Source organism: Lolium rigidum, chromosome 1, assembly GCF_022539505.1.
Source record: "Lolium rigidum isolate FL_2022 chromosome 1, APGP_CSIRO_Lrig_0.1, whole genome shotgun sequence".
Classification (NCBI taxonomy): domain Eukaryota; kingdom Viridiplantae; phylum Streptophyta; class Magnoliopsida; order Poales; family Poaceae; genus Lolium; species Lolium rigidum.
This window is the reverse complement of record NC_061508.1, coordinates 5,970,195-5,984,377: the sequence shown is the minus strand read 5'-3', so window position 1 is coordinate 5,984,377 and position 14,183 is coordinate 5,970,195. Positions and strand designations below refer to the sequence as shown.

The window sequence follows — 14,183 nt, the reverse complement described above, 5'->3', positions numbered from 1 at the left end:
GTGCTCATAATTTTGGAATCTGTCAAGGGGTATGTATAAATTGCGGTCTGATCCTGTAGTCGTCTGCTTTATATCGATTGTTTCCTCACTACGCCTGGGATCTAATCATAATATTATTATGATCTGTTTAAACCGTTGAATGGTATTATATTGGCAGTTCCATTTATTATGGTTATAAGAGAGAATCATTAACATGAGCTCCACGGGATCGTGCACAAAGACGCACACCCAAATCTAGTTCCTTTAAGTTAAGGGCCAGTTGAGCATCCAATCATATGACGTGTACTAAGGAAATTTAAGTTCACAAGTGAAACCTCCCATTGTCGGCGTGGAAATAAAAAAGTTACTCCATTCGATGCACAATAAGTGTCATAGTTTTAGTTTAGTTTTAGTTAATTATTTTTAGAAAAACAATGACACTTATTAATATTATGGATCGGGTGGGGTAGGAGAAAATTTTGGTACCCAACTCCGCAGCCAATCGACAGTGCACAAGAAGGGCCCATAAGGAAAAGTCAAGTATTTTTTAAGCACAAAAAAACAGTATTTTCAGGTTTCAGAAAAATCCGAAAGAATTATCGCGTTCAGATAATGGATGTAAGTACCTGTGTGCAAAATTTTGAAAACTTAATACAACCATTTGTTGTAATACGTAGACGGACAAATAAGTCACAAATTTGTAACTTAACCTAAAAATCGTATCTCAAACCGACAGCCAGATGTTAAGAAGCGCAGCATGCACTTGAAACGAGACGATGATTCTCGATTAAAAGTTGGCATGTAGCAGAAGACGCTTGAGGTCGTTGACAATTGCAGCCTCCACAGACAGGAGGATGCGCATGCTGCCCCCGACGCCGTCCATGAGGTAGGCGATCCCGGCAAACGGTTGCACGGCGCGATGCACCATCAGCGGCTTGCCCCTCCCGAAATCCGCATCGTGCATGCCTCGCCAGCTGACGACCCTCAGCTCAGTCTCCGGCATGCTTCCCGCTTGATTACTTGTCTGGCCGCCGGCAATCTCAAAGTAGTCGATCGCCGAGCGGACCAGCTCATCGTCCATCCGGCTGATTGCGCCTCTGATCCGGCCGGCGACGGAGGCTAGCTGCCCCTTCGAGGCGATGTCCCGCACCTTGCCCGTGGCGCCCAGCATGATGATCCCGTTGCCGAAGAAGCTGCCCGGGAGCTTCGGCGACAGGCTGGCCCGGACGTTGGCCGGGAAGATGAGGCGCGTCGTGGCGTCGGGATGCAGCCGCCGGGCGGCGCACACGCACCTCCACAAGTGGGCGCTCACGGCGCAGAACGTGCTCACGCCGTTGGCGCAGACGCGCTTGAGAGCGGCGACCTGGTCTTTGGAGAGGACGAAGATCTGGTTCGTGACAGCATGGGGCGAGTGGTCACGGGATGGGGTTTGGTGATTTGGGGGGCAGAACACGGTGAGAGCGTCCGGGTGGACGACGGGCGGGAAGCGTGGGCGGAGGAGGGTGCGGTCGTGGCATGGGCGCTCCAGCGTCGCCTCCGCCGCGTCGCCGTCCCTGGAGATGGCGGACCAGGTCTGGAAGAAGTGGAACGCGCTTGTCGCGTCGACGGCGATGTGGTGCAGCGCCATCCCTAGGGCTACCCCGCCGCACTTTAGGAAATTCACCTGGACGCCGCACATGAGGGACGGCGAGTGGTCCTCAACGCGGGGAAAGAGGAGCCGCTTTAGCTCCGGCGACGGCTGGGAGCTACCGAAGTCGTCGACGGTGAGGTCTGGGCGAGCGACCACGAAGAGCGCGCCCTGGCCGGCGCAGTCGATCTGTAGCCGGCCGTGGGCGTCCACGCCGAGGCGGCCGGCCAGGGGGTAGAAAGCTACGAGAGCCTTTGCCAGCGCCGCCTTCAGCCTGGCCACGTTGAAGAAGGCGTCGTCGATGGCACCGGCACCGGAGGCGGAGGCGGAGGCGGAGCGGTACAAGTGGAGGAACGGGATGTGGCCTGTGGTCGCCCACGTGAGGTCGATTGGGGTAAGCCACAGGCCATGCATGGGCGTCTCGTCGCTCGGCGTCACCATGCATGACTCGGCCAGCTTCACTGTTTGCTCCTCCTCCTCCATGACCATTTTTTCCCTTGTTCTTACTACTGAGCCGAGGTATGTCGAGCGCGAACACACGCCGGAATCGATCGATGTATCGATCACAATGTGTACCTGTGTGTTTATAGACGGCAAGGTGACATACCCGACTCGACTCGGCGGAGAACTTAGGAGTTAGGAACCCTACTCGGACTACGTACGTACACTCGTATATATAGAACTCGTATACGACGGAACGTACACACGACCGACGGCCTTGCCATAGTCGGACGCGATTACATTTTTCTTAACAGCAAAAGCTTTGATGTCTGAGGAGCACGCTCCTCAGCCCGTGACCTAACCCCTCCTGTGGCGCTCCCTAGAGCGCCGTCGGGGCCAATTCTCCTCCTTCCGCCGTCCCCTCCCTCCGTTTCTCTTCATCTGCCGCTGCCGTCGGCGCTGGTCATGGTGGCGGTGGGCCCCGGCGCCAAAATGCCCATGGGTTATTGGAGGCGGCGACCGGCGGTTGCGAATGGGGCGGCAACCTCCGGCTTCGGCGTGCTCCGCGTCTAGGGCGGCGATCCTGGATGTGCGGCGGCGGCTCCTCCTCCATGGCCTCCGACGATGGATGGTGGTGGCGGTGGCTGTTGGATCTTGTGCCCACCGAGATCCATCATCGGCTTCTGCTGGCGGCGCGAGGAAGGGGGCGGCGATGTGCGGGGCAAGGATGGTGCGGTTGCGGCTTCCGCCGTCCATAAAATTCTCCTTCGTCATCGTTGGTCAGCGGATGGCGGCGTGGGGGACTATTCATCTGCTTCGGGTTTGAAGGTGGTGGTCCTAGGGTTCTTCTGCGAAGATGAAGACCTACCGGATGCTGATTCTTTTCATCTAGCCGGAATGTTGAGTTCCGGAAGGCTCCGCCGCTAAATGGAACAATGCATCGTTTGCCTTTAGTTTGCTGGATCGGGTGGTATTGATGTCTTCACTGCATAACCACAAACTAGAGAAGTAGATAATGACAGGAACAATGTCGTCCATCCAGTATGATTGCACTAACATTTAAGACTACCTCAATTTCGGCCTGAACGCATATACTCAAGTATGATTGCACACTGGGAAAACAGTATTGTTGTATGATTAAACATAACTTCTGTGAAAAAACTAAACACAAATTAAACACAAAACTTGTGTGAGAAAATTAAACAGAAAATTGCACTATTCTTCTCCTCCTTGTTGACCTCTCTTTTCATTCCCCAATAAGAACCATTTAAGTCTTCCTTCCTTTGGCACTGATTCGGTCACAACATCAGTCATTGGAATTATTTCTCTCATTCGTTGAGTAGATGGTTGACTATCGGGTTGAGAAGTGGATTGTCCAATTGCATGGGACGATTTCATTTGCTTTTTCTTTGGTGGAACAAAAGGTCGACGACTAGGATCTTGGTGCATGGCTAGAGTTGGTTGCTGGCCAGGATCTTGGTGCATGGAAGGAGCTTCTTGATGTGCAGTGCCTTTCTCACTTGATCTAGATTTTTTCTCAAAGTACAACACATGCTTCTCTAGAACCTGAGCAGTAGGTTGCTGCGGCGCAACAGCAGTACAGTCCTGTAACAATCATTTTAGCAATCATTTTACTAGGCAACAAACAACAACCTAGAGATAATAGCAAAATATTACTAACCTTAGCTGTTGCTTTATCCTTCTTTCCCTTAGCACTCATGGCTGCTTTCTTCTGCTAAGCATGCTCCCTGACAACATCTGGGTTACTTGTACACTTTCTTTTGTTATGATTTTGTAATGTCTCAGGTTTAGAGGCGATCGAGGGATAGATTTTAGAAAGCGATGTGCATTGCATCGTAAATTCCGGGGAAATTTCGCTCTTTTAAAACAAAACTGCATCGAAGGGGGACAAGTTTCTCTCTCGACACCTTACAGGGTTAGGGTTTCGAGAGTGCGACAAACTTGATTCTCACCTAACTAAATTACGGTTTTGAGAAGAGAGGAGAGCTATTGCATCACAATCTTAAGTTGCATGATTGAATTCAAATTTAAGTTGCATGATTGAATTCAAACCAAAGTTGACATTTGAATTTCAAATTCAAACATTAAATAATACACTATATTCAAATTGTGAGGAAATTCATTAAGTAATAACAAACAATGAACATTATGATTAATGCAAACTTTAAGAATAGCTCAATAGAGAAAACTTTGAGCTTTATTGATATACACACATAATACATTGTCAATTAAAATATCCATAATTAGAAAATGGAAATATACAACACTTTACAAGAATTGGACAAAAATAGAAAAAAGAAAAGAAAAGGAAATTACAACTCAATGATCTATCCTAAATCTACAACCTAATCTTCACTTGATCTTGAAATTGATGATCTTCATATCCATGTGCTCATCAATTTGATCCCTGCACACTCAAACAAAGAAAACAAGTTATGCCAAGTGGCATAGCCACTTGGCAGGTTAGAAATCAAATGAAATTGGAAATAAGCAGATATGACCAAAGTGGCTGAGTTGATCCATTCCACAGCCAAGTCCCAAGCCTGATGCAAAGCATCAGGATACACACACACACAGCCTGCTCACAAGGCTATGTGCATGCAGCACACACACACAGTGAGTCACCAAAGTGAAATAGTGGAGCTGTCGACCAGGGAAGCAAGGAGGGCTAAGTATAAAAGCTTTTCACAGCCCAAAACCATGGCCATTAGCTTCATCCATCGACAGGCAGCAGGGTAAGTAAGCAGATAGCAAGAATAGCTCAAGAACACCAAGAACTGATGAACAGCTAAAGCTGTCTCATTCACTCCACAATCACTAGAAAATAAACCAAGATATCAAGCTTGCAAGGAGGAGCAGGGCAAGCCAAGAATCAACCAGCAGCTGAACCTCTACACCAAAACTCAATTTCTAGGAGCTAGAGTGAGGTATACACAAAAGAACCTGAGCAAACACAGGCTTTGCTCATCAATAAGCATACACATGCATCACAGAGGCAAAGAGGGTATGAAACACTGGATGTATCATCACTTGGTTGCAAAACCATGTGGTGCCAGCAAATTAAGCAAGGGCTAGTAGGAAAACAACCCAGGGAACACTTGGTTGTGTCAACACGATGACACAACCAGAGAAATCCATCATGGATTTGATCCTAAATAGCCATCCAAACTCACCTAGCACTAACTGGTTCACTAACCATCGGACAAGTAGACAAATCCATGTCTATTTTCTTTCAACAAGCAAAGGCTACCGGCTATTCCAACAAAAAGGGATCAGCCGGAGAGCGGCTTGTCCTTTCACGATAAGCCAACAGGGGGTGGGAGCTTCCGAGCGGCCAAGAATGGCTGCCGAGGCCACCTCAACCACACAAAACAAGTCAAACCACCAAGTCCAGCACATGCATCATCACCCAGGTGGGTTCAGAGTGGGCTAGGGTCCCCAACAAGTGTTGGCATCCCTTTAGCCCAAGCAAATTAATTGATATGATCATCACTGTGTCACAGTTCACATCATTTATCCATCTAATAAAGCAAGGAATTATAGATAAATGAAACAGACAAGTAATCTATACACCAGAGCCTTGCAGTGGATCCAATCGATCACTGCAAGCAACAGCAATTTCTTGAGTCAACCACAGCACACACCAGCACTAGTCTGAAACCACGCACAACTCAAATTGAGCACTGGTAAGGCACAAGATGGAGCACCACAGTTTTTACAAGCAACTGATGATCACAGGATCATCAGAAGCTTGCTAAAGCATGCCAGGGCATCACTGGCATCACACAGGAACCAAATAAATTACATAGCCAAGGGAGCATGTCTATGAATTATAGCACACTGAAGAGTACCCAAGGGCACTGGCTCTTGCAAATTTGCAAGAATTGCACACTGCAATCAAGCCAGGGCAACATATATGAATACACTTGAATTCTAGCAAGCATTGCAACTAGAATAGAGGCACAGAGCAGGAATTCAGTAAGGATAGCAAGCACTGGCATGGCCTGGGTAACACTGGCCAGGGCCAGTAGGGCCAGTAATTAGAAGAGCAGCAGTAGCACACGCGCATCTACAGCAAGCACCAGCAGTAGAGCAAATCGAGTTAGAGCAGCAACACAAGCTTGGGCCATGGCCAGTAAGGCACTGCACAGCATAGGCGCAAGGATAGCAGGACAAGGGCTAGGGCTAGACTAGATAGGAAGGAGAAGAGGAATAACAGGAAATAGAGAAGGGGGGAGACGGTGTGAACTTACCAGTTAATCGGAGAAGGGCACGGCCATGGCGGCACGGCGGCACACGCCGGGCGAACGACGGCGCCAGGCCATGGCCAAGCCAAGCGAGTTCATCGCCGAGGCGCAGGGGCTCCAGCGCAACCACGGCGGGGCACGAGGCCACACCACGGCGCCAGGCTCGTCGGCAACGGCGAGATCGCCGCGGATTCCCCACGGCCATGTCGCAGGGGTGTTGGGGAAGAACGGTGGCGGCGAGAGAAAGCAGATCGGCGCGGATCAATCGAAGCGCCGTCGAACGGCGGCTCGATTGGCACCGATCTCGCCGCCGGAGTTGGCCGGTGGCGGTCGGATTAATTCGGTGACGGCGAGGCGACCACGGCGTCGCGAGAGCGAAAGAGAGAGAGGTAGGGTTTCGCGAGGAAGAGGAGAAGGGGCGAGTGGGCCGACCGAGCCCAAGTGTGGCTCGGGTTAGGGTTAACCCGCTGGGCCACCCTGACAGGTGGGCCCAGGGGCATTATGGTCATTTCACAAATCCCTTTAATTATAGAAACTTTGAAAATACACATGAAATATAATATAGCTCTAAAGAAATAATTAAAAATATGAAAATTGATCAGCATAAAATGCTCTATCTGAATAAAATCAAAGTGAATTTTTGAAGACAACAATGAATAAGTTCAAATTTGAGGATTAAAATAATCATTCAAATTACATAGATTATTTTCAATAATGAAAATAAGTCCATAAATTCATTTGGACTTTAAAAACACTTTGACAACATTTCAAAGTTGTATTTTGCCTTAAGGAGAGTATCCCTAAATTATGCTTAGTAATAACCTCTCACATAAAATGATAACGACATCGGAAGGGGGGAACAAACCCTAAAACTGGAATCATGCATCAATGCTTCTTTAACCATTGCCCTTATCGGACAATGATGCTATTTTTCAGCAGAAGGGGACAAGAGTCAGTCCACACCATCCAACTGCAAAACTTTGCAGTGTTCAGGCAAGTTCATCGCTTGCTCATGTCATTTGAGTATCTTTATCAAATTACTTGCAAAAGTACTATTATTATCACTATTGCATAAAAACCAAAACCACTATTTTCATAACTATGAATATGACTATGTGGTGGGCAATGGAACCATGGATTGTGTTGATATGGTGGAGGTTCCATTGCAAGGGTTTATATCCATCTAGGATTAAACAACAAATGTCGTCCAGTGATTCTTGTGCCGTAAAACTCGTGTTAACCATAAGATCTAGAGTGGGACGGAATAGTCAATTGTATTTCCACCTCTCGTACATTAACGGATGCGCTTACCGTAGACACTTGACCCAGGTTGGGCAAGCGGTGGGGTGGGGATCCCATTCTAATTCCCCACGGTAAGTGCTCTATGATGGGTTGCAGCTACCGGCGAAGGATTTTGGTTAACGAGTCCCAAACTATTGTCGTGGTCGGGATCCATCCTTAATTGGTGTAAGAGGACCGACGAGGACCCAGGGTCAGAGTATGCAACAAAGCGTGGGTGTGCGAGGTAGCGGAGGAATATGATTGGCTATGACCTTATACCGGGCCTCACACCGAAGGAAGTGTGGACGGGAAAGCTGCCCAGTTGGCACCAAGGTTAAGATCTCTTATGGGTAAAGCAACACACCTCTGCAGAGTGTAATGAATCGTGACCTGTCACTCCCTGTTCCGGGATATGGAACTGCGAACGCTGCCGGAAAGGAACTCCATGAAGTTCTAGTAAACCGGTTGATACGTCTCCGACGTATCCATAATTTCTGTCGTTCCATGCTTGTTTTATGACAATACTTACATGTTTTGCTTGCACTTTATGATGATTTCATGCATTTTCCGGAACTAACCTATTAACAAGATGCCATAGTGCCGGTTCTCGTTTTCTCGCTGTTTTTGGTTCCAGAAAGGCTGTTCGGGCAATATTCTCGGAATTCGACGAGACGAAGACCAAACATCATAATTCACCGAGACGGACCAGGACACCGAAGGAGACCCGGAGTGGAGGCCCCGGGGCCCCACCCCACTTGGCCGCGCGGGCAGGCCCCTCGGCCGCGCCGGCCTATGGGGAGGGCGCCCGGTGCCCCTCCTGCGCCGCCTCTTCGCCTATAAAACCCCTTTCGACCTAAAAACGCAAGTACCAATTGACGAAACTCCGGAAAAGTTACCGAGGCACCGCCGCCACCGCGAAACTTCAATTCGGGGACGAAGTCTCTGTTCCGGCACCCTGCCGGACGGGGAAGTGCCCCGGAAGCCATCTCCATCAACGCCATCGCCTCCATCATGCTCCGTGAGTAGTTCCCCCATGGACTACGGGTTCTAGCTGTAGCTAGTTGGTATTCTCTCCCCCATGTACTTCAATACAATGATCTCATGAGCTGCCTTACATGATTGAGATTCATCTGATGTAATCGGTGTTGTGTTTGTTGGGATCCGATGGATGATACATTATGATTAGTCTATCTATAAAGTTTGTGAAGTTATTGTTGCTGCAATCTTGTTATGCTTAATGCTTGTCACTAGGGCCCGAGTGGCATGATCTTAGATTTGAGCTCTATACTTATTGCTTAGATTGTATCTACAAGTTGTATGCACATGTCATCGTCCGGAACCAAAGGCCCCGAAGTGACGAAATCGGGACAACCGGAGGGGATGGCGGTGATGTGAGGGACACATGTTTTCACGGAGTGTTAATGCTTTGCTCCGGTGCTCTATTAAAAGGAGTACCTTAATATCCAGTAGTTTCCCTTGAGGCCCGGCTGCCACCGGCTGGTAGGACAATAGATGTTGTGCAAGTTTCTCATTGCGAGCACGTACGACTATAATTGGAAAACATGCCTACATAATTAATAATCTTGATGTTCTGTCTTAATGCTATTTCAATCCTATCAATTGCCCAACTGTAATTTGTTCACCCAACACTTGTTATTGGAGAGTTGCCACTAGTGAAGATAGCTGGGAACCCCGGTCCATCTCTCATTATTATATACTTGTTCTCTATGTCATTAGAAGTAGTATCAACTATCTTCTCGGTGCCATTACCTCTGTGTTACTGTTACTACTGCTCTCATATTACTGCTACTTTCACATCACCCCTGTTACTAGTGCTTTTCCAGGTGCAGCTGAATTGACAACTCAGTTGTTAAGGCTTATAAGTATTCTTTACCTCCCCTTGTGTCGAATCAATAAATTTGGGTTTTACTTCCCTCGAAGACTGCCGCGATCCCCTATACCTGTGGGTTATCAAGACTGTTTTCTGGCGCCGTTGCCGGGGAGGCATAGCTCTACTCATAAGTTCACCCGGGGAGTACACTCTACCTCTCTCTCTGTTTTATTTTATTTTGTTTTGCTTAGTTTACTTTTTCCTAGTTTACTTGTGCTTAGTTTATTTCTGTCTAGTATTACTTTGCTTAGTTTACTTTTGTCTAGTTTATTTAAGTTTTGTTTTATTTTCCTCATATACCCAAAAATCCATAAAAATTTGAAAAACCGAAAAATTAAAAACTGCTGTCATGGGAGAACCAACAACCTACTTGGAGCTTATGGAATGTTATAATTGTTATAGAGAATCAAGAACTGGTAAAGTAATGAGTGCTATGATAGAAAAATTGAATACAATTGCTAGAATCTTGCTTAGACGCCATGATATAAACCGTTGCTCTCAACAGGATACTAAACATCTTAAATTTCAATGTGGCTTTAGTGAGGAATTTTTTATTAAGAGCTATAATCGGAATTGCTATATTCATTATGGGTTCGAAGAGGTAGAACAATTTGTCTTATTTATGGGAGCCTCCGAGATAGAATCCTTCATGGTTGAGAATTATGAAACTTGTGCTATTTGTAAGGACCTTAAAGATTATGTCTCTACTATCCTTAATTCTTGCATAGAATGCTACAGGTAGGAATCCTTATATCCTTGATTATAAAGAGAGACACATTAATGCACAAGAATGCACTCACAATTTGCAGGAACCGGTGGAAGAAGAAATTGATGAACCCGAAAGCTCATTGGATGAAAAAGAGGAGGAAATTGATGAACCCGAAAGCTCATTGGATGAAAAAGAAGAGGAGAGCGACGAACAAAAGGGGGAAGAATGGATTAGCTACCCATGCCAACCTTCTAATGAGAGTAACTCTTTATCTCTTACACTATTTGATTGTCCTCCATGCTTACCGAAAGAGGTTGAATGTTATGTTCCTGTGGATTCTCTTGAAATATTCCCTATGAGTAAAACTTGTGAGAATAATTATGCTACTCGTTATATATGATAATCCATGCTACTTTGATAAATCTTATGATAATGCTTTGTTTGTGCCCGATGTCGAAATGCATGGTACTAAAGAATTTTGCTTAGCAAATGTTTATGATAAAGCTCTAGATGATGGTCCTATGTTACTTGATAATATTAATTGTACTACTAATGAAAATGGGATTGGAAAAGTATTGACTTTATTTAAGAGTCCCATATCTCTTGAGATTGATCGATCACCTTGTTATATTATTGATAAAAGTGAGTTTGGAAGTTTGGATCCCACTATTTTTGAGTTTGATAAAAATTATGTGTTGGGAAATCATGAAAAGTATGCTGCATGTGATAGTTATATTGTTGAGTTTGTTCATGAAGCTACTGAAAATTATTATGAGAGAGGAAAATATGGTAGTAGAAATTTTCATGGTACTAATACACCTCTCTATATGCTGAAATTGTTGAAGTTACACTTGTTCTATCTTCTTATGCTTGTCACTTTGTTCTTCATGAATTTATTTGTGTACAAGATTCCTTTGCATAGGAAGCATGTTAGACTTAAATGTGTTTTGGATTTGCCTCTTGATGCTCTCTTTTGCTTCAAATACTATTTCTTGCGAGTGCATCATTAAAACTGCTAAGCCCATCTTGATGGCTATAAAGAAAGAACTTCTTGGGAGATAACCCATGTGTTATTTTGCTACAGTACTTTGTTTTATATTTATGTCTTGGAAGTTTTTTACTACTGTAGCAACCTCTCCTTATCTTAGTTTTGTGTTTTGTTGTGCCAAGTGAAGCCTCTAATCGAAGGTTGATACTAGATTTGGATTTCTGCGCAGAAACAGATTTCTATTTGTCACGAGTCTGGGCTGTTTTCTCTGTAGGTAACTCAGAAAAATATGCCAATTTACGTGCGTGTTCCTCAGATATGTACGCAACTTTCGTTAGTTTTGAGTTTCCTGATTTGAGCAACGGAAGTATTTATTTAAAATTCGTATTTACTGGCTGTTCTGTTTTGACAGATTCTGTCTCTGTTTTTTGCATTGTCTCTTGTGGACTTTAAGCGAGGTTTTCTAGACGTGGAGAGCTGTAGCTAATGTTTTATTGAGTTCTTGCAATGTGTCACTACAGGACCAAGGTGGATTCAAATTTTTTGAGTACTAACCCCTCTAATGAAGTTTATGAGAAGTTTGGTGTGAAGGAAGTTTTCAAGGGTCAAGAGAGGAGGATGATATATGATCAAGAAGAGTGAAAAGTATAAGCTTGGGGATGCCCCCGTGGTTCATCCCTGCATATTTCAAGAAAACTCAAGCGTCTAAGCTTGGGGATGCCCAAGGCATCCCCTTCTTCATCAACTTATCAGGTTCCTCCCCTGAAACTATATTTTTATTCGGTCACATCTTATGTGCTTTACTTGGAGCGTCTGTGTGTTTATTTTCATTTTGTTTGTGTTTGAATAAATTCGGATCCTAGCAATCCTTGTTTGGGAGAGAGACACGCTCCGCTTTTTCATATGAACGCTTGTTCTTCGTTTTACTTTTAATGTTCAATGATAAAAGTTGGAAGCTACAATACTTATTGTTATTTGGTTGGAAATAGAAAATGCCTCATATGTTTTGGATAATTTGACACTTGGCAATTGTTTTGAGCTCTCAAGTAGATCATGATTAATCTCTTGCATCATGTAGTTTAAACCTATTAGTGGAGAACTACCGTAGAGCTTGTTGAAATTGGTTTGCATGATTGGTCTCTCTTAAGGTCTAGATATTTTCTGGTAAAAGTGTTTGAGCAACAAGGAAGACAGTGTAGAGTATTATAATGCTTGCAATATGTTCTTATGTAAGTTTTGCTGTACCGGTTCATACTTGTGTTTGCTTCAAACAACCTTGCTAGCCCAAACCTTGTACTGAGAGGAAATGCTTCTCGTGCATCCAAAACCTTGAGCCAAAAAACTATGCCATTTGTGTCCACCATACCTACCTACTACATGGTATTTCCTGCCATTCCAAGTAAATACTTCATGTGCTACCTTTAAACAATTCAAAATTTACTATCTCTTATTTGTGTCAATGTTTTATAGCTCATGAGGAAGTATGTGGTGTTTTATCTTTCAATCTTGTTGGGCAGCTTTCACCAATGGACTAGTGGCTTCATCCGCTTATCCAATAATTTTGTAAAAAGAGCTGGCGCTGGGTTCCCGACCCCCAATTAATTAACTTCATTAATAATTCTCTTCACATGTTTTGCTCGATTCATCAGTAAGCAACTTAATTTTGCTAATAGACACTCCTCCATGGTATGAGATTGTTGGAAGGCACCCGAGGATTCGGTTAGCCATGGCTTGTGTAAGCAAAGGTTGGGAGGAGTGTCAACCATAAATAAAACTAAAGTACATGTGTAAACAAAAGAGAAGAGGGATAATCTACCTTGCTGGTAGAGATAACGTCCTTCATGGGAGCCGCTCTTTGAAAGCCTGTTTAGCAAGGGGGTTAGAGTGCCCACTACCATTCGTTGACAACAACAAACACCTCTCAAAACTTTACTTTTATGCTCTCTATATGATTTCAAAAACTTAAAAAGCTCTAGCACATGATTTAATCCCTGCTTCCCTCTGCGAAGGGCCTTTCTTTTACTTTATGTTGAGTCAGTTTACCTACTTCCTTCCATCTTAGAAGCAAACACTTGTGTCAACTGTGCATTGATTCTTACATACTTGCTTATTTGCATTCATCATATTACTTTGTGTTGACAATTATCCATGAGATATGCATGTTGAAAGTTGAAAGCAACTCGCTGAAACTTATATCTTCCTTTGTGTTGCTTCGATGCCTTTACTCTGAATTTATTGCTTTATGAGTTAACTCTCGTGCAAGACTTTTGATGCTTGTCTTGAAAGTATTCTTCATGAAAAGTTTTGCTATATGTTATCTATTTGTTAGCAACTATAGATCATTGCCTTGAGTCACTTCATTCATTTCATATGCTTTGTAATAGTATGATCAAGGTTATGTAAGTAGCATGTCACTACAGAAATTATTCTTTTTATCGTTTACCTGCTCGGGACGAGCAGGAACTAACCTTGGGGATGCTGATACGTCTCCGACGTATCCATAATTTCTTCGTTCCATGCTTGTTTTATGACAATACTTACATGTTTTGCTTGCACTTTATGATGATTTCATGCATTTTCCGGAACTAACCTATTAACAAGATGCCACAGTGCCAGTTCCTGTTTTCTCCTGTTTTTGGTTCCAGAAAGGCTGTTCGGGCAATATTCTCGGAATTCGACGAGACGAAGACCAAACATCATAATTCACCGAGACGGACCAGGACACCGAAGGAGACCCGGAGAGGAGGCCCAGGGGCCCCACACCACTTGGCCGCGCGGGCAGGCCCCTGGCCGCGCCGGCCTATGGGGAGGGCGCCCTGGTGCCCCTCCTGCGCCGCCTCTTCGCCTATAAAACCCCTTTCGACCTAAAAACGCAGTACCAATTGACGAAACTCCAGAAAAGTTACTGAGGCGCCGCCGCCACCGCGAAACTTCAATTCGGGGGATAGAAGTCTCTGTTCCGGCACCCTGCCGGGACGGGGAAGTGCCCCCGGAAGCCA

At 45.0% G+C, this 14,183-nt stretch overlaps 1 protein-coding gene across 1 annotated transcript; it reads right to left on the bottom strand.

Annotated features, from left to right (window-relative positions):
- Positions 1-766: 766 nt before the first annotated feature.
- LOC124703475 (putrescine hydroxycinnamoyltransferase 1-like) lies at positions 767-2,095 on the bottom strand. The gene has a single exon (XM_047235687.1). The coding sequence runs from the start codon at positions 2,093-2,095 to the stop codon at positions 767-769; it is 1,329 nt and encodes a 442-aa protein (XP_047091643.1).
- Between the last annotated feature and the right edge of the window lie 12,088 nt (positions 2,096-14,183).

Bases quoted from the DNA above. Each gene is read 5' to 3' on its own strand.
- LOC124703475 (XM_047235687.1), bottom strand. From the start codon at position 2,095: ATGGTCATGGAGGAGGAGGAGCAAACAGTGAAGCTGGCCGAGTCATGC.